This window comes from Trachypithecus francoisi, unplaced genomic scaffold (assembly GCF_009764315.1).
Source record: "Trachypithecus francoisi isolate TF-2019V2 unplaced genomic scaffold, Tfra_2.0 Lachesis_group14, whole genome shotgun sequence".
NCBI classification, from domain to species: Eukaryota; Metazoa; Chordata; class Mammalia; order Primates; family Cercopithecidae; genus Trachypithecus; species Trachypithecus francoisi.
In genome coordinates this window covers 62,084,060-62,101,599 of record NW_022681459.1, presented here as the reverse complement: position 1 = coordinate 62,101,599, position 17,540 = coordinate 62,084,060, and the positions used below count along the sequence as shown (strand labels likewise).

The 17,540-nt window shown below is 48.5% G+C and overlaps 1 protein-coding gene across 14 annotated transcripts in view; it reads left to right on the top strand.

Annotated features, from left to right (window-relative positions):
• The window catches only part of GRAP2 (GRB2 related adaptor protein 2), a 74,502-nt gene extending 65,602 nt beyond the window's left edge, over nucleotides 1-8,900 (top strand). For all 14 annotated transcript variants that reach the window (XM_033233877.1, XM_033233876.1, XM_033233881.1 and 11 more), the window contains 4 exons: nucleotides 1,546-1,714; nucleotides 3,604-3,834; nucleotides 4,973-5,095; nucleotides 6,471-8,900. In XM_033233877.1, the coding sequence (XP_033089768.1) occupies nucleotides 1,546-1,714; nucleotides 3,604-3,834; nucleotides 4,973-5,095; nucleotides 6,471-6,650 (703 nt within the window). In that variant the 3' untranslated portion in view covers nucleotides 6,651-8,900. The remainder of the gene's footprint in view (nucleotides 1-1,545; nucleotides 1,715-3,603; nucleotides 3,835-4,972; nucleotides 5,096-6,470) is intronic.
• Nucleotides 8,901-17,540: the final 8,640 nt, after the last annotated feature.

The window sequence follows — 17,540 nt, the reverse complement described above, 5'->3', positions numbered from 1 at the left end:
TTGATTACCACCCCAAATCAGTCAAGCAAGAGGCCACTTGTACAACCTTTGGCTTCACCCAGCTATGAGCAAATCTCAGCATATAAGATGAGACTGAGGGTCAGAATTTCCATGTCCTTCTTAACACAGATCCCTAAATCCATCTCTAAGAAACCTCCACTTACTCTCAGAGGTGTCTTTACTCTCCAAGACCCTTTAAAATTCTTGACCTTTCTTTTACATCAGACAATTGGCATCACTAGTGCTGGTTTATTTTTAGATATAAATGTATGTCATTTGAAAATAAACTTTACATCCAAAAGAGAATGACTTGGCAATAAAGTAAAACTGGATCTAATGGTAAAGGCTCAGTCCACCCTTCCTAGATGGATAAAATCCATTTTCTCTAGCCCTGGTTCAAATGTATCCCATCATTTGTGAGTCCAGACTGGCATCAGAAGGTGCTGATCTAAAAGAAGTTATCATGTTTACGTGGCGTGACAGGCAAGCTCACTAGACTGGAGTCAGAGACTCAGGGTTCTGGCCTCAGTCCTGCCACTCAGCAGTGACCTTGGCCAAGCCCCCGAACCTCTCTGAACCTCAGTGTTCTCATCTGTAAAATGGAGAAGCAAGGCTAAACAATCTCCAAGATCCTTGCCAATTAAAACTCTATCATTTTGCTGGGCGCGGTGCCTCACGCCTGTAATCCCAGCACTTTGGGAGGCCGAGGCGGGTGGATCACCAGAGGTCTGGACTTCAAGACCAGCCTGACCAACATGGTGAAACCCCATCTTTACTAGAAATACAAAAAAGTTAGCCGGGTGTGATGGTAGGTTCCTGTAATCCCAGCTACTCAGGAGGCCGAGACAGGAGAATCGCTTGAACCTGGGAGGCAGAGTTTGCAGTGCACAGAGATCGCACCACTGCACTCCAGCCTAGGCAACAGAGTGAGACTCCATTTCAAAAAAACAAAAAAAAAAAAAACTCTATATTTCATACAAAGCTATTTCGCCAAAAGCTGAAAACACTTTGTAACCTTATTTATGCAAAACATAAACCAAGATGATCCTTATTACGTAGAGAAAAAATGTGACATATTTCTTAGGAAAGAGAGCAGCTTCTTACCTGCCAGTGCTAGCTTATGAGCTTAAAGGAGATGGTTCAAAGTATTTCTGGTAACAGAAAGATAATAGGAGCTTGAAATGACCCCACTGACATCTTGCAAATAAACATTGTGAAAAGGTCCTTGATCTTTTAGTCGTTAAGGCACTTGGAACTTGCTTTTCTTGTAAAAGGCTAGTTCCAGTGTCCAAGACAAATTTTAGCTCATCTGATTACCTTCTGCTGATGTAAATCCCCTCTAGCATAGCCTGTATCCTAAGTGGTCCATCCTGCAAAGCTCCTGCCGAAGCCTGACTGGGCTGGCCCACCTGCCCAGTGATGAGTGAGTCATCCATATCTACATCTCCTGCCGAAAGAGGACTCCACCATCCCAGATGCGAGCAGCCTGGAGGTGGTGACATTATCACCGTGTAACATACAATTTCGTTTTGCCTTGATCTCCAGGCATGAGGATGACGTTCAACACTTCAAGGTCATGCGAGACAACAAGGGTAATTACTTTCTGTGGACTGAGAAGTTTCCATCCCTAAACAAGCTGGTGGACTACTACAGGACAAATTCCATCTCCAGACAGAAGCAGATCTTCCTTAGAGACAGAACCCGAGAAGACCAGGTATGCTCCAGGTCCGATCGACCCCAGTCTAGAGATTTTAGGCAGCCCAATTTCTCACGGGAACCACAAGGAAAAATGCATAGGATGGGTAGATCCTCTGAGTATACTGAAAGACAGGGCTCAGAGCGCTGAGGTCAGATCTCAACTTAACACTTCCTAGTTGTGTGACTTTGGAAAGTTCTCTGAGCCTCAGTTTCCTCATCCATAAAGTAGGGATAATGGTAATATCTACCTCCCAGGATGGCTGTGAAGGTTGGAGAAGATAATGTATCCCAAGCTACATGTCATTCCTCATCACACTGCACTCAACAAGCATCAGTTCTTACCACAGGTGCTGTTTTTTTGTTATTCATAGACATTGCTACACCAAAGTTTTCAACCTAGCTCAAAAGTTGTCCAAGATGAAGGAGTTGGGGGTGCTACAGACGGGGACATTAGGGAATAGCCTAGAGTTCAGGAATTAATTCAGCAGTTGGAGTTTTATGATGGGATTGGGAGTGGGGAGGACATGGGAGGAGAAAACTGCACTTGGAATTATTGCTGTTGGAACTGTTTGGAATACAGAGTATTGCTTTAAAAGGAAATGCGTCAGACAGACCTGGTATGAAATCCTGCTTTAATCACTTAGCTACCTGTATTCCCTAGCCAAGTTAAGAAACCTTCTGAGTATCAGTTTTCTCATCAGTAGAATGGAGAGAACAATAAAACCTCCCTCACTGGGCTGTTGTGAGGAGTAAATGAGTTACTACAGCTAAGCACTATCAGAGTCTGGTCCATATTAAGCACTAAGAAAATATTAACTTGCCTCCCATAAGTAAATTCACACATGCACACACACACTCTCTCTCTCACATACACACACACATACACCAATTTATAGACTATTTTTCAAAGGAAATAACATGGTTATAAGAGACAGGTATCATAGGAAGAAGCATTCACTAGAATAGCTGCAATCCTAGGGACAGGTTATCTGAAAAGGTATTGAGACTGTGAAAGCAATGTGTGCTTTGGGGAAGTCAAGAAAATCCTCCTTTTTCAAGTCCCTAGTTGCTTTTAAGCCTGAGAAGTTACTGCCAAAGGAGAAAAGAAGTTCCCACCAAATGCACACAGAAGTTGAGAAAGGAAAACAAAGGCTAGCCAAGACTTGTGAATCACTCTAACCAGGAAACGAACAGAGGTATTAACTCACTAGGATGTGCATTCAGAGATAAGAGAAGCAATAAAAAATTGCATTAAACGGGATTAAATGAGTTGGTATTTGTAAAGCGCTCAGAACAGTGGCTGGTATATGCCACACCCAGGGTCCTACGTAATTGTTTGTTAAATGAAAATAACAATATGGTATTTCTGATTCGTAAGATTGTTTTAACATTGGGGAAAAGGCCTTACTTCTTCCCCAGCGGCAGGCCTGGTTCCCACGGCATTGCAAGAATGTTGCTGTTTAGGTCTCCATCACCAGGCCATAAATGACAGTTCAAAATCACGCAAAGTCAACAGTGGAGCTCATCTGGAGGGGAGGATGTCCAGCGGTGTGGCAACATGTGATAAGAAGGGGCAGCATTGTATCAGTAAAGTGGAATATTTCAGCTTGATTACACAGAGAAAAAACAAGCACCCTGGAAATGGATTAAATGGCTACCAGGCAGAAAGTGTTAGTCTGTGAACCAGAGACCTGAACTCCTAAAACTGGGAGGATCTGAGAATATAGAGGCCACTTTGGAAAATGTAAAGGTCTGAAGTATCAATTCTCTTTCAGCTGCCCCCACCCACCAGCTGTTTCTTGGAGCCAGAATGAGCCGGGTCTGGGAACAACTGCCCGAGGGTGGGGTAGGGCCAGAAGATCAGAGAGGAGGACGCATCTGCAGCATCTCTCTTCTCTCTCCCAGGGTCAACGGGGCAACAGCCTGGACCGGCGGTCCCAGGGAGGCCCACACCTCAGTGGGGCTGTGGGAGAAGAAATCCGGCCTTCGATGAACCGGAAGCTGTCGGATCACCCCCCAGCCCTTCCCCTGCAGCAGCACCAGCACCAGCTACAGCTTCCGCAGTACGCCCCAGCGCCCCAGCAGCTGCAGCAGCCCCCACAGCAGCGGTATCTGCAGCACCACCATTTCCACCAGGTATCTGGAAAGAAGGCAGTGGGCACAATACGGTGGAAAGGAGAACCTGCCTCCCCTCCAGGCCTGGCCCAGCCTCTTTAGGTCTCAGAGAGTTCATGATGAAGACCCAGGACCCCCCCGCAAATGGCAGAAATAGGGAAACTGCTCTTGGCAAAGACATCTCTGTGAATTAAATGACTCCCGCCTGAACACACACACACACACACACATACACACACACACACACACACTCACACACACACACACACACACTTCCCCTGAGGACTCAGTGAACAATTGCTTCATTTTCCTATCAGCACACTTCCAAATCTATTCATGCCCCTTAACCCATCTGGCTGTCGAGATCCACAAGAAAAAAAGGCTTAATACCCACAACAGAGCCTTGTTTATTACTTATTTATCCGCCCCCACCCTTGTTCCCGATGGGTTTTCAGGCAGCTTACTGAGATGGACAATACGTTCATCGTTCCTGAATTCCTTAGCAGGGCACACAAAGTCCTTTGTGAGTTGCCAGAATCTATTTCCCCAGCCTCATCCCTGCTGCCTCCCACCGACTCCCCGTGCAAACATACATTCCAGCAGCCCCACACTACCTTAGTTACCCGAATGGTCCATTGCGCTTCCTCTCATGCCTTTGTGATGTTTTATATGATGATCCCTCTGCCTGATGAGCCCCGCCCTGGGCAGTCCTACCCCTCCTCTAAGCTGGAGTTCAAGCATCACCTCCTCTGTGAAGCCTTTCTTGATTTCCTGGGCAGACACAGACATTTCTTCTCTCTGCTCACTTACCACTTAAATGTGCATGGTTCCCCCTCTAAATGGAAGCTCTATGAAGCCAGAGACCTTCTCTTTCCAGCTATATTTCCCTTGTGTCTGCTACTGGACACATGGTAGGTACCTGATAAATACTTCTTGACTGAATAAATAAAACCCACCTTTGCCTTCTTTGCCTTCAGAATCTAAGGTCCCTTTAGACCTTAGGTCCTCCTCCCCCTCAGCGTGGAAGGTTTATTGTCATCACCAGTAAGTATTCCTGGAATATACCAGCTGTGTGGATGGCATCTGAGCAAGGCACTGGGGGAACCGGTGGGAGATGTCCTGGCAGCGGGATGACCGGTCTTCTGTTGTATGTTCCTAGGAACGCCGAGGAGGCAGCCTTGACATAAACGACGGGCACTGTGGCACCAGCCTGGGCAGTGAAATGAATGCGGCCCTTATGCATCGGAGACACACAGACCCAGTGCAGCTCCAGGCAGCAGGGGTATGAGAACCATTCCTCTCTGGGATCCCTGAGGAAAGGCCCTGGAACAGAGCTCAATGGAGAAGATGAGGCAGGAGAAACTCAAACCACACAGATCTGGCTGGGCACGGTGGCTCACTCCTGTAATCCCAACAGTTTGGGAGGCCGAGGCAGGTGGATCACCTGAGGTCAGGAGTTTGAGACCAGACTGGCCAACATGGTGAAACCTCATGTCTACAAAAAAATACAAAAAATTAGCCGGGCGTGGTGGCAGATGCCGGTAATCCCAGCTACTCGGGAGGCTGAGGCAGGAGAATCGCTTGAACCCAGGAGGTGGAGGTTGCAGCCAGCCGAGATTGTGCCATTGTACTCCATCCTGGGCAATAAAAGAGAAACTCCATCTCAAAAAAAAAAAAAACCGCATACACAGATCAAATGAGAGGGGATGGAATGTTTGGGGAGGCCTGGGGCTGAGCCAGCACCGTCCAGTCTGTTGATCTCAGTCTGGTGCCTGCCAGGCCTTCCCTGTTCTCATAGTCCTCGGTTCTGGTTCTTTATCGTCTTTATCATAGTCCTTTACCATTGCCTTGATCATTGCATCTTTTTTTTGTTTTGTTTTTTGAGACAGGGTCTCACTCTGACTCCCAGGTGTGAGTGCAGTGGCACAATCACGGCTCACTGCAGATTCAAACTCCTAGGCTCAAGCGATCCTCCTGCCTCAGCTTCCCAAGCAGCTAGGTATATTATTTGTAGCGATAAGCTCTCACTATATTGCCCAGGCTGGTCTGGAACTCCTGGGCTCAAGCAATCCTCCTACCTCAGCCTCCCAAAGTGCTGGGATTACAGGTGTGAGCCACCGTGCCTGGCCTGTGATCCATCTTGACTCATGACTTGATTGCCCTAACACCAAGGGCTATTCTTTGGGGCATGTTGCCATTCTGTTTGTCACTCAAAGAAGATAAAAATACCACGTATTGATGTGGAGAGAGTGGTTCTCAGGGAGTCTCTTCGGGCTTTGGACAGTAACATCTGTTGGTGAAAGTCCTGAGTCTCCAGAGTGACGCTGGTGCATTCTGGGAACTTCTTGCTCAGGCCTGTGCAGAGGTATCTGATTTAAATTGCAGCAGGGTAGCCGGGCATGGTGGCTCACACTTGTAGTTCCAGCTACTTGGGAGGCCAAGGCAGGAGGATTGCTTGAGGCCAAAGATTCAAAACCAGTCTGAGCAATATAGTGAGACCCCATCTCTACAAAAAAGATTTTTTAAGCTGCAGAGGGGTCAGCCTTCAGGGAATGTTGCTCTCAAAGGACTTGGATGTGGTGGGAGGAGCCAGCAGACCCTCCCCTGCCTGCCCAGCCCACAGCTCAGCAGAGCTTCTTCTGTGCTTCCCCCAACAGCGAGTGCGGTGGGCCCGGGCGCTGTACGACTTTGAGGCTCTGGAGGATGACGAGCTGGGGTTCCACAGCGGGGAGGTGGTGGAGGTCCTGGATAGCTCCAACCCGTCCTGGTGGACCGGCCGCCTGCACAACAAGCTGGGCCTCTTCCCTGCCAACTACGTGGCACCCATGACCCGATGAACCCTTCAGGGGACAGAAGCTTTTTGTCCGGAGCCGCCCACAAGGAAGGGGGCAAGGAAAAAAGGCTGGACTCCATGACTATATATACATAAATCTATCTGCATCTGCCTGTGTACACACAACATTTTATACTAGTAATTTATTGGCAATTGGGCTGGTAATTAGTTGATGCAAAAGGGAACTCAGGTGGGGAAGAATATTCACAGTTGCTTTTCTGCTCCCCTCAGGGGTGTGTGGAAGGCAGTGGGGGAGTTGGGAGGGGGGCAGGGAGATAAAATGGAGCTTCGTCCTGGCCTTCAGCTGTCATTGCTTCGTCCTTGTCTTGGGAATTTTCACGGAGAACAGCTAAGCAGAGACCGCACCTCGGCATTGGACACAGAACAACAGGATGGGGTTGAATATGGTGGGGCACATTCTAGCTGACCTGTAAGCCCCGCTCACCTGGAGGGCTTGCAGGGCAGCTCTCCTCCTATTCTCCAAGGGGTGGGCACTGCTGCATTGGGAATTAAGGTGCAGCTCAGTGCCACGGGCAGCCAAGCCAGTCTGAGCAGGGATGTGGAGGCAGGATGGGGTTGGAGAGACTCTGCCTGTGCGAGGCTGGCCTCCTAGTCAACACCTAGCTGAGACATTCATCTCTGTTCAAATTAATATTCCTTGGGTCTTTCAAATGAATGTTCCAATGTGAGGAGCCAAGTCCTGGGAAATTGGGGGATTTTCCACGGTCCCTAAGCAGCTTATTCAGTGTAACCTCTATTTCCCCAGCTATGAAGGCAATAGCATCCTAGATTCCATAAAGTGCTTGGAGAAGCTCTGGCTGAGAATGCTGAATGTTAGAGTCATTGTTTTATGGTTACAAGAGTGTGTCTTCAGGGCTGTGTTCATTTTCCCTCTTGATTTTCTGTTTTGAAGATGCCTTGCCCAGTGGCATGGAAAGAAGCCCACTTGATAAGAGCACTGACTGTGGATTGGTTGACTAAATATGACCCCAGGTGGAAGCTGGCTTTGACATGAGCTCCCTGTTCACTCTGACCATTGCTGTCCCCCTGCCACCCAAGAGTTGCACCTGGAGTAAGGAACCCCACCATGGCTGTCCCTCTCCATCCCCTCAAGCTAGAATCACGTGTCCAAGTGCTCACCCTGCAGGTGCGCAGCACACGTCAGCCTGGCCAGGGATGAAGGAAACACTGGAGAGGAAGCTCAGGGCCTTAGAGGAGGCCAGGCACAAACCTTTTCTTCACCAAGGGCACTCGGAGTTTGTGGGTGTGGGTGTGTACCCCTGCGGGTGTGCACATGTGTGCTTGCAAGCACATATGTGTGCACTCCTATGTGTATACATGTGTGCTTGTGTGTGCATATGTGTGCATTCCTGTATGTGTGGGCATGTGTGCACGTGCATCTGTGTGTCTGTGTGGTGAGACAGGAAAGAGGGGTGAAAGTGTTGGTGAGGGAGCCTGGAAGTTTTCTCTTCCCCAGCCTCTCTTGCTCTAAGGAGGGACGGGGTTGGGAGCAGCCATTATTGCAGGTGATTGGAGAAGAAAGATTTTTTGACTCAGAAGTAACTGCCAGTGTAGCACAAGCAGTGTCCCTTGTGACTCTGATTCTACAGTTCTCTGATCCCCATGTTTCCTTTAGAGGAAAGAGGAAAAAAGGAACTCATGGTGGGTATAGGGAGGGAAAAGAAAATAGCCTGGTGGAGGCAGGTGGGGAGTCGAGCCTGAGGAAGGAGTGCCTGCAGCTTTTGGAAGTGAAAGCAGAGAGGGAAAGGTAGCTAAGACGCCCAGGAGTATCAAGGGGCAGCGTGAGAGGCACAGGGGGAGGAAAGGGAGAGGGTGAGTACGGCCAGGGAAGAGAGCGGTGTGGAGTTGGTGGGCAGACAGTACAGGAGGAGGGCCAGGCAGTGGGGAGAGGAAGAATCAGAGCAGAGAAACCGCTGCTACAGAAGGCAGGGAGCAAAGAAGCATAAGAAAAAGAACAAGAGAAAGAACAAAGGCAGAGAAGACCTCCTCAGCTATTTTGGTGCTAGGTAATGTGAAATGCTGCAGTAAATAAAAGCCAAAAGTAATATTTGATTTTACAATATTTACAAACCATATGCTTTAAACAGCCCACAAACTTCATCCAGTTGTCTGATGATGTGGGAGGACCAGCTCTAGTTAGACAGAGGTACGTGATTGGATTCTGGTGGAGATTTTATGCCTTGAAAGACTTCTCAAGAAAGCAGTAATAAAACAAAGTGTCCTTGTTTGGCCAGGCTGTGTCTGGTGTCTGTGTCGCATAGCCCTCAGGTAGAGAATGAGAACGAGACCAAGGGGTGACAGGCGTCATCAGCCTGCAGGAGCTGACCCCATGGGCAGGGCGGTATGAGCAGAGCTTTCAGAACCCCTGGAACTCGGTGTTCTGTTCTAGCTAAAGCTACTGAAGAGTATTTTGTACTGAGATGCCAAAGCGTCCTTCCCTTGCTCGTCAGCATGCCTCCATTCAGAAGGAAGCGGGAAAGTCACCCAAACACCCACAAGGAACGAGGGCTGTTAGCAGCCAGGTAAAGAGGACAAGAACCAAACTGTCCACGTTATGAATGGGCGGGGGAAAGGGAGCTCAACCCCCCTCAGCCTCTGGTGCTGCCAGGGGGAGCCCCTCCCCATGTGTCCCCACGGGCCCTAGTTTCTACCTGATAGCATTTCAGCACCAGAGGAGGGTCCAGCCAGCACCTCTCACCAGTCACACAACCAGCAGCCAACACATTGTCCCCAAGTTTAGCTGCAACATTCTATGTGACTTGGGAGCTTGGAGCTTCCAGAGAAAAACCAGTTCCTGTTGGACCAGTGGTTGGGTTTTCCTCACCACTTGCTGTGCCTCACCGCATTTCAAATATCTGGCACCAGCCACTGCCCACCCACTTTTAGATGGCCCCAGGGTGATCTAACCATAGTGCTTCTCAAAATTTAAAGTGCCTACCAATTGCCTGGTGATGGTGTTGAAATGCAGCTTCCAACTCGGTCCTGAATTTCTAACAAGCTTCCAGGTGCTATTACTGGGTACACATGTTAAGTAGCAAAGGCGAAGAACTTAGCAGTGAGCAAAACTCTAATTGGATTCTTCTTCTGAGGATATTCGGCCATTTTTCTTTGCTGCTGACGAATAGGTCACTTTGCCTTTGGGACAGATGCAATTCAGAACTGTTGTTATTGACGTCATTCATATTGGGCGGCCCGGTGACTTATTATTTTAGCATCTTTATCTAGAGTTAAAAAAATGTAATGTGAGAGGAATTCAGATGAAATGCAAACAGGAATTTCCTATAACAATTACTATTTCCTAATAGTAATTATTTTAAACATGAGCAGAGGTTGCAGAAGTTGTAAAAGTTTTGTCAGGAAATCTTTAGTCATAAAATTGACTTTGGTCAGATGTGGCCCTGGTTGAGGCAGGGGACTGTGCTCCCAGCTAACCTAAAACACAACAGCCCACCTTGGGGACAGATTGGCATGGCCAAAATATTTGCTGTTTACCTTGTCTAAGCCAACATTTCAGCCCATCTATACCAAGGCAAGGGTGTTGAGAAAGACCTTGATTATCTCAATTCTTTCTAAAAAATGCTTCCTCAGTTCCTCCACTTTACTCCATCACCTTGGCCATGCTGCCATCGTCTCTCGCTTTGGCAATTGTCAGCTTTCATACCCTTCTCCCTGCATTCTCTCCTGTAATCCGGCCCTCCACACAGATGCCAAAGCGATCTTTGTAAAAATAAATCTGATCACATCACTCCCCTTTCTATTGGATTTAGGTTTAAGTCCAAAGTCCTAATGTGGCCCTGTGAAGTCTGGCCCCTGCCTCACTCCTCAGCCTCCTCTTCTGCCTCCCCTGCCCCTTGCTTTTATGCTCCTGCCCCACTGGCCTTTCAGCCTCCAAATAGCCAGGGATTTGTCCCCAAACCTTTCACACTTGCCATTCTTGCTGCCTGGAGGCACATCCCCTGCTAACCCTGCTAACTCTTCTTCATCTCCAGGTCTGGGTTGGTCTCTACTAAAAAATACAAAAAAAGACATGAACAGACAGCTCACAGAAGAAGATATAGATGGCAAGTGAGGAGATCAAAAGATGCTCAATATCATATGTCATTAGGAAAATGCAAATTAAAACAATGAAACATCACCACACACCGATAAGAATGCCCCATTTCTAGAATGCTGACAAATGGTGGTGGTGATATGAAGCAACAGGAACTCTCATTCATCGATGATGGGAAGACAAAATGGTACAGCCACTTTGGAAGATAGTTTGACGGTTTCTTGCAAAACTAAACTTACTCTGGTCATAGGATCCAGCATTCACACTCCTTGGTATTTACCAAAAGGTGTTGAAGACATCCACACAAAGATCTGAACATGGATATTTATAGTGGCTTTATTTATAATTGCCAAAACTTAGAAGAAACCAAAATGTCCTACAATAGGTGAATGAATAAATCAACTGTGGTACCTCCGGACAATATAACAGTATTCAGAAAGAAATGAGCTACCAAGCTATGAAAAGATGAAAACCTTTAAATGCATGTTGTTATTATTAAGACAGAATTTCACTCTGTCAACCAGGCTGGAGTGCAGTGGTGCAATCTCAGCTCACTGCAACCTCCACCTCCCTGGCTCAAGCAATTTTCCTGCTTCCGCCTCCCAAGTAGCTGGGATTACAGGCGCACGTCACCATGCTTGGCTGATTTTTTTTTTTTTTAGTAGAGATGGGGTTTCACCATTTTGGCCAGACTGGTTTTGAACTCCTGACCTCAGGTGATCTGCCCACTTCAGCCTCCCAAAGTGCTGGGATTACAGGCGTGAGCCACCGCACCCAGCCCTTAAATGCATATTACTATGTGAAATAAGCCAATATGAAAAGACTACACACTGTATGGTTTCAACTACATGGCATGCTGGAAAAGGAAAAACTAGAGAGGCAGTAAAAAGATCAGTGGTTGGAAGGGTTGAGGGAGGGAGGGATGAATATGCAGAGAACGGGGGATTTTTAGGGCAGTGAAACTCCTCGGTGTGATGCCACAACAATAGACACATGGCATGACGCATTTTTCAAAACCCACAGAATGCACAACAGGAAGAGTGAACTCTAATGTAAACTCTGCATTTTGGGTTGATTATGGTGTGTCACTGTAGGCTCAACAATTTTAACAAATGTATCACTCTGCTGGAGGATGTTGACAGTGGGGGAGGCTGTGCGTGTGTGGGGATGGGGGGTATATGGGAGCTCCCTGTGTCTTCTGTTCCATTTTGCTGTGATCCTAAAACTGCTGGAAAAAAAAAAATCTACTTAAAAAAGAACAACTCCCACCATGGCAGATTTCAGGCTACCAACATGACATCACCGAACCCACAGTTTGGAAGAGATGTGCACAATTGTTTTTCACAGGCAGATAGGAGCCAGCCCCAGCCCACCTCTGCATGAATGAATGAATGAATGAATGAGTGAAATGTGCCAGATGCTGGGAATACCAGGGACACCATCAGGCTCTTTAGGGAGAAGTCTATTCAGACCTGCAAGAGCTGGGCATGCAACTGCTAGTCCGACTTCAGCTCCCACTGAGGAGATAAAGGATCAGGGAGTCCCATCTTTGATTTAGTCAGTAAATCAAAGATATGGGACACTTGTTTTCTTTGGGTGCTTTACCTTTAATACCAAGACTTGTTGAGGCATATATTCAGTGGCCCACTCAGATTAGTGCCAAGTGAGTGAACAGAGGTGAAAAACCAGAGGCCTGACCAAAAGGCTCTAGAACAACAAAAGGCTCATGATTTCCCATCACAAGAAGTCCAGAGACAAGACAGCTATTGGCTGGCTTAACACAATGGCCCCACATTGCATCAGTGATGTCTCCGAGCATCAGTGGTGTCTCTTCTCAGTGGCTTAGTTCCAGACATCACATGCAGAACTGGCTTACAGCTCCAGACATCACATGCAGACGTGACAATGTCTAATGGAAAAGGGGCACATTCTCTCCCAATTCTGCTCAATGAGAAAACCCTGTCCTTCCTGGAGGTCCTTCAGCAGCCATTCACACAGATGCCACTGGCAAGACTGGATCCCATGCTGTTCTTACACCAGCCATTTCCAAGAGAATGAGGCCGCCATAACTGGCTTAGGCCACTTGGTAGGACCCTTCAGGAGGCAGAACCTGGGAACCCAGGCAAGGCTCTGCCCACAGCAAGAAGCAGGTGAGGGTGCGGGGGTGGCGGATGGCTGTCAAAACTCAATATTCAGGGAACGTTACAGGAAGAGTCACTTACTTTACGATCATGTCATTTCATAAACATTTCTTGACATAATTAGGGAACAAGAGGGAGCATGAAGGCACATGCTCCCTTGCCATTCCCCCCGCCACAGTGAGACACCTGCAAGGACACACACACAGCCTTTCTATCAGCCTTCCTCCGTGGATCCCCCATCCACACTGAGCCGGCAGGTCAATGGGGACAGGTTCCATGCTGTTCAGAGAAACCAGCACTGTACACAGTGGGACCCTGCATCCACTGCAGGGGTGGACACCTCAGCCAGCCCAGGGCTGTGCCATCATCCCTGAGACTCACTGATCCTGATGTGAGACTCTCCCCAGCAGGGGCTTATAGGCATGGCTCTATGTAGGGTCATTTGTGGCCACACTATGACGTGGGCAATCCCATTTCTACACATCTAAATTCCCCAGGGGAGGCAGCATGTGGTATCTCACTCCCTCAGCTCTAACCTGGTTATGGGAAGTTGCTAGGTAACTGCTTCCCACACTGGAGGAGGCTTAGTTACCATGGCAAGTCCAGATGGGTGGGGGGCACAGAGGAAGGGAGCGCTGGCTGGGGGTCTGCAGCCAGGATTCTGTCCCCACTCTCTCCTGAACCCCTGGACCTAAGGGAAGTCTCTCAACCTCTCTGGGCCTCAGTTTCTTCCTAGTAAAATGAATGAGAGCCTGGGTCTCTTCTTGCTCTAAACCACTGATGCATGCGGATGGCGTACATTGAATGAGCGCTGATCCTCAGACCCCTCTTCGGCAAGGAGTGACTCAAGATGGGTGCAGAAAAGGAATATATTAAGTTTATGTCTTAGTCTGGGCAACATAGCAAGACTCTGTCTCTACAAAAAGAAAAAAAAAATTTTTTTTTTTGAGACAGAGTTTCACTCTGTCACCCAGGCTGGAGTGCAATGGCGCAATGTCTGCTCGCTGCAACCTCCGCCTCCTGGGTTCAAGCGATTCTCGTGCCTCAGCCTCCCTAGTAACTGGGATTACAAGCATGTGCCACCATACCAAGCTAATTTTTTTATTTTTAGTAGAGACAATTTTCACCATGTTGGCCAGGCTGGTCTCGAACTCCTGACCTCAAGTGATCTGCCTGCCTCAGCCTCCCAAAGTCCTGAGATTACAGGCATGAGCCACAGTGCCTGGCCCTCAATTTGTTTTGTTTGTTTGTTTTGTTTTTTTGTTTTTTTTAATTAGCCAGGTGTGGTACATACAGGTACCTGCCTATAGTCCCAGCTACTCCAGAGGCAGAGGTAGTAGGATCACTTGAGCGCAGGAGTTTGAGACTGCAGTGAGCTATGATTGTACCACTGCACTCAGCCTGAGTGACAGAGCAAAAACCCTATCTTAAAAAACAAAAACAAAACAAAACAAAACAAACAAAAAAGGCCAGGCATGGTGGCTCATGCCTATAATCCCAGCACCTTGGGAGGTCAAGGCAGGCAGATCATGAGGTCAGAAATTTGAGACCAGCCTTACCAACACGGTGAAACCCCATCTCTAATAAAAATACAAAAATTAGCTGGACATGGCGGCACACGTCTGTAATCCCAGCGACTCAGGAGGCTGAGGCAGGAGAATCCCTTGAACCTGGGAGGCGGAAGTTGCAGTGAGCTGAGATTGCACCACAGCACTCCAGCCTGGGCGACAGACCGAGACTGTGTCTTTGGGGAAAAAAAAGTTTATTTTTCTTTAAAAAAATAGAGAAACTAGCAAGCTTGTGTCTCTATTAGGATAAAAATTATAGGCCAGGTGCAGTGGCTCACACTTGTAATCCCAGCACTTTGGGAGGCCAAGGCGGGTGGATCACCTGAGGTCAGGAGTTTGAGACCAGCTTGGTCAACAGGGTGAAATCCCATCTCTACTAAAAATGCAAAAATTGGCTGGGTATGATGGCTCATGCCTGTAATCCCAGCACTTTGGGAGGCTGAGGCAGGTGGATCACCTGAGGTCAGGAGTTTGAGAACAGCCTGGCCAACATGATGAAATCTGTCTCTACTAAAAATATGAAAACTAGCTGAGCATGGTGGCAGGCGCCCATAATCCCAGCTGCTTGGAAGGCTGAGGCAGGAGAATCGCTTGAATGCAGGAGATGGAGGTTGCAGTGAGCTGAGAGCATGCCATTGCACTCCAGCCTGGTCAGCGAGAGTGAAATTCCATCCCAAAACAAAGCAAAAATTAGCTGGGCATGGTGGTGGGCCCTTATAATCCCAGCTACTCCAGAGGCTGAGGTGGGAGAATTGCTTGAACCTGGGAGGTGAAGGCTGCAGTGAGCCGAGATGGCACAACTGCACTCCAACCTGGGTGACAGAGCAAGACCCTGTCAAAAAAAAAAAAAAAAGGCTGGGCGCAGTGGCTCACACCTGTAATCCCAGCACTTTGGGAGGTCGAGGCAGGCGGATCACCTGAAGTCAGGAGTTCAAGACCAGCCTGAACAAGATGGTGAAACCCTATCTCTGCTAAAAATACAAAAATTAGCCAGGCATGGTGGTGGGCACCTGTAATCCCAGCTATTTGGGAGGCTGAGACAGGAGAATTGCCTGAACCTGGGAGGCGGAGGTTGCAGTGAGCTGAGATTGTGCCACTGTACTCCAGCCTGGGCAACAGAGCAAGACTCCAACTTAAAAAAAAAAGTCATAGAGATTCTTCCTTCTGCTGGGAGACATTTCACTTCTGACATCAATATTCACAAGTACCTAGGCTCCCTAGGTCCTCTTCTGAACCTAGGCTTCCTAAAAAAAATTTAGGATGCAATGTGTGTCCCTAAAACACCCAGCTCGCTAAAGCATGATGTCCTATCAGACAGGCTCTCCCAGTTATTGGGCTCTGTTGGTCCTCCTGCCCCAGATGGAGCCATGGCACAGACCCAGGCCTCTCTAGGTTGCTGGGGCCCATCCTGACTCCTCCAATGTGGGCCTCTACATAAGCCTCTTGGGTCTGCTATTTGTTCCTTCTTTTGTTCTGAGATCAAGCCCCACCTTCTTCCCTTGCTTCTGCAATAAGATCTCTGCCCAGGCCCAGACGCTGGGACCAGTGCAGTACCCAGCTACCCATTCCCCTGCCAATTCCCTTCCTAGAATCCAGATGACATTTCTGAGCACTGGCTGCCATCCTCCTGTCTACACACCCGAATCTTCATGATGCAGCGGTGGCTCCCTTTCCCACCATGCACGTCACCCACTCAGCACTCCGATGACCTTGTGCCGGAGCCCCTGCTCCTGTCAGCTGCACAGCACCCCATCACCATCTGAACCCACAGTCACAGGAGGCCCTGTAATCCCCGAAGGCAGGTTGGACCCATCCCACCCCCAGCAGCTGGTCTTTACTCCCACTTCCTTCTCAGTCCCTGCCTCCAGGGTCCAGTTTTAGTCTTGGCCACTCCTGATCCCTCCCCAGCACCACACAAACATGACAAACAGGGTAATGTCTCAGTGTGGCTAAGGACACTGGAGTCATCATATCAGGGAACATTCTCCATCCCCACTCGACAACTGAGTTTTCTCCTGGGTGGGAGCAGAAGGAGAAATTCGCATCTTTTACATAGAGAGTGAACCTCTCTAGGGTGTCAGGTCACTGGTCTCTCAGCTGACAGCTTTGCTCTGGGGCATTCCAGAACCTTCTGGCCCTGCAGAGAAAACCTCACCCTTGAGCTGTACACCCTGTCCCTCCCCTCCTTTCTAACTATGCTCTCTTCTCTCCTCCAGGCAATGTGGGGAGGTGGAAAAGTCACAAGCTTTGAGTCAGACACACGTGGGCTGCAGTCCAGACTCTGCTACTTATGCTATGAGCCTGGACAAGTTACTTGACTGCTCTGAGCTGATGTAGAGAACTGGGGATAATAGCATTGACTTATCATGAGAAGTAAACAAAATTACAGGAAATACTTGGTAAGAGCCTAGCAAGTGGGAGAGGCATCACGATTGCTTTCTTCATTCTGTTTATTCCTATGGCCCAGGGCAAGCAACAGGGAATGAAAGAGAAGAAACTCAGCCGGGCGCGGTGGCTCACGCCTGTAATCCTAGCACTTTGAGAGGCCGAGGCGGGCGAATCACGAGGTCAAGAGATTGAGACCATCATGGTCAACATGGTGAAACCCCGTCTCTACTAAAAATACAAAAATTAGCTGCATGTGGTGGCGCACCTGTATTCCCAGCTACTCGGGAGCTGGGAGACGCAGCTCCCGAGTAGGGAGAATCACTTGATCACTGAGGCAGGAGAATCACTTGAACCCGGAAGGCGGAGGTTGCAGTAAGCCGATATCACCCCACTGCACTGCAGCCTGGGCAACAGAGCGAGACTCCATCTCAGAAAAAAAAAAAAAAGAGAGAGAGAGAGAGAAGAAACTTGGTCCATTCCTAAGGTTCCTGGCCCTCCCAGGAGTCTTGAACAGCTTCTACCTTGCCTATAGCTACTTTCCATTTTTGGCAGAAACAGCCTTCTTCACCCCCACCCTGCCCCACCCCAGTGGGACTTGTTGCTGCAACAGTCTCCTTTCCTTTGAAACTTGCCTGTCCTGTGTTCCGCCCTCCCTGGGGTAATCTCTCTGCACTCATCAAACTGATAACTTGCTGACGTAGCACATCAACTTTGGGAGAGCTCCC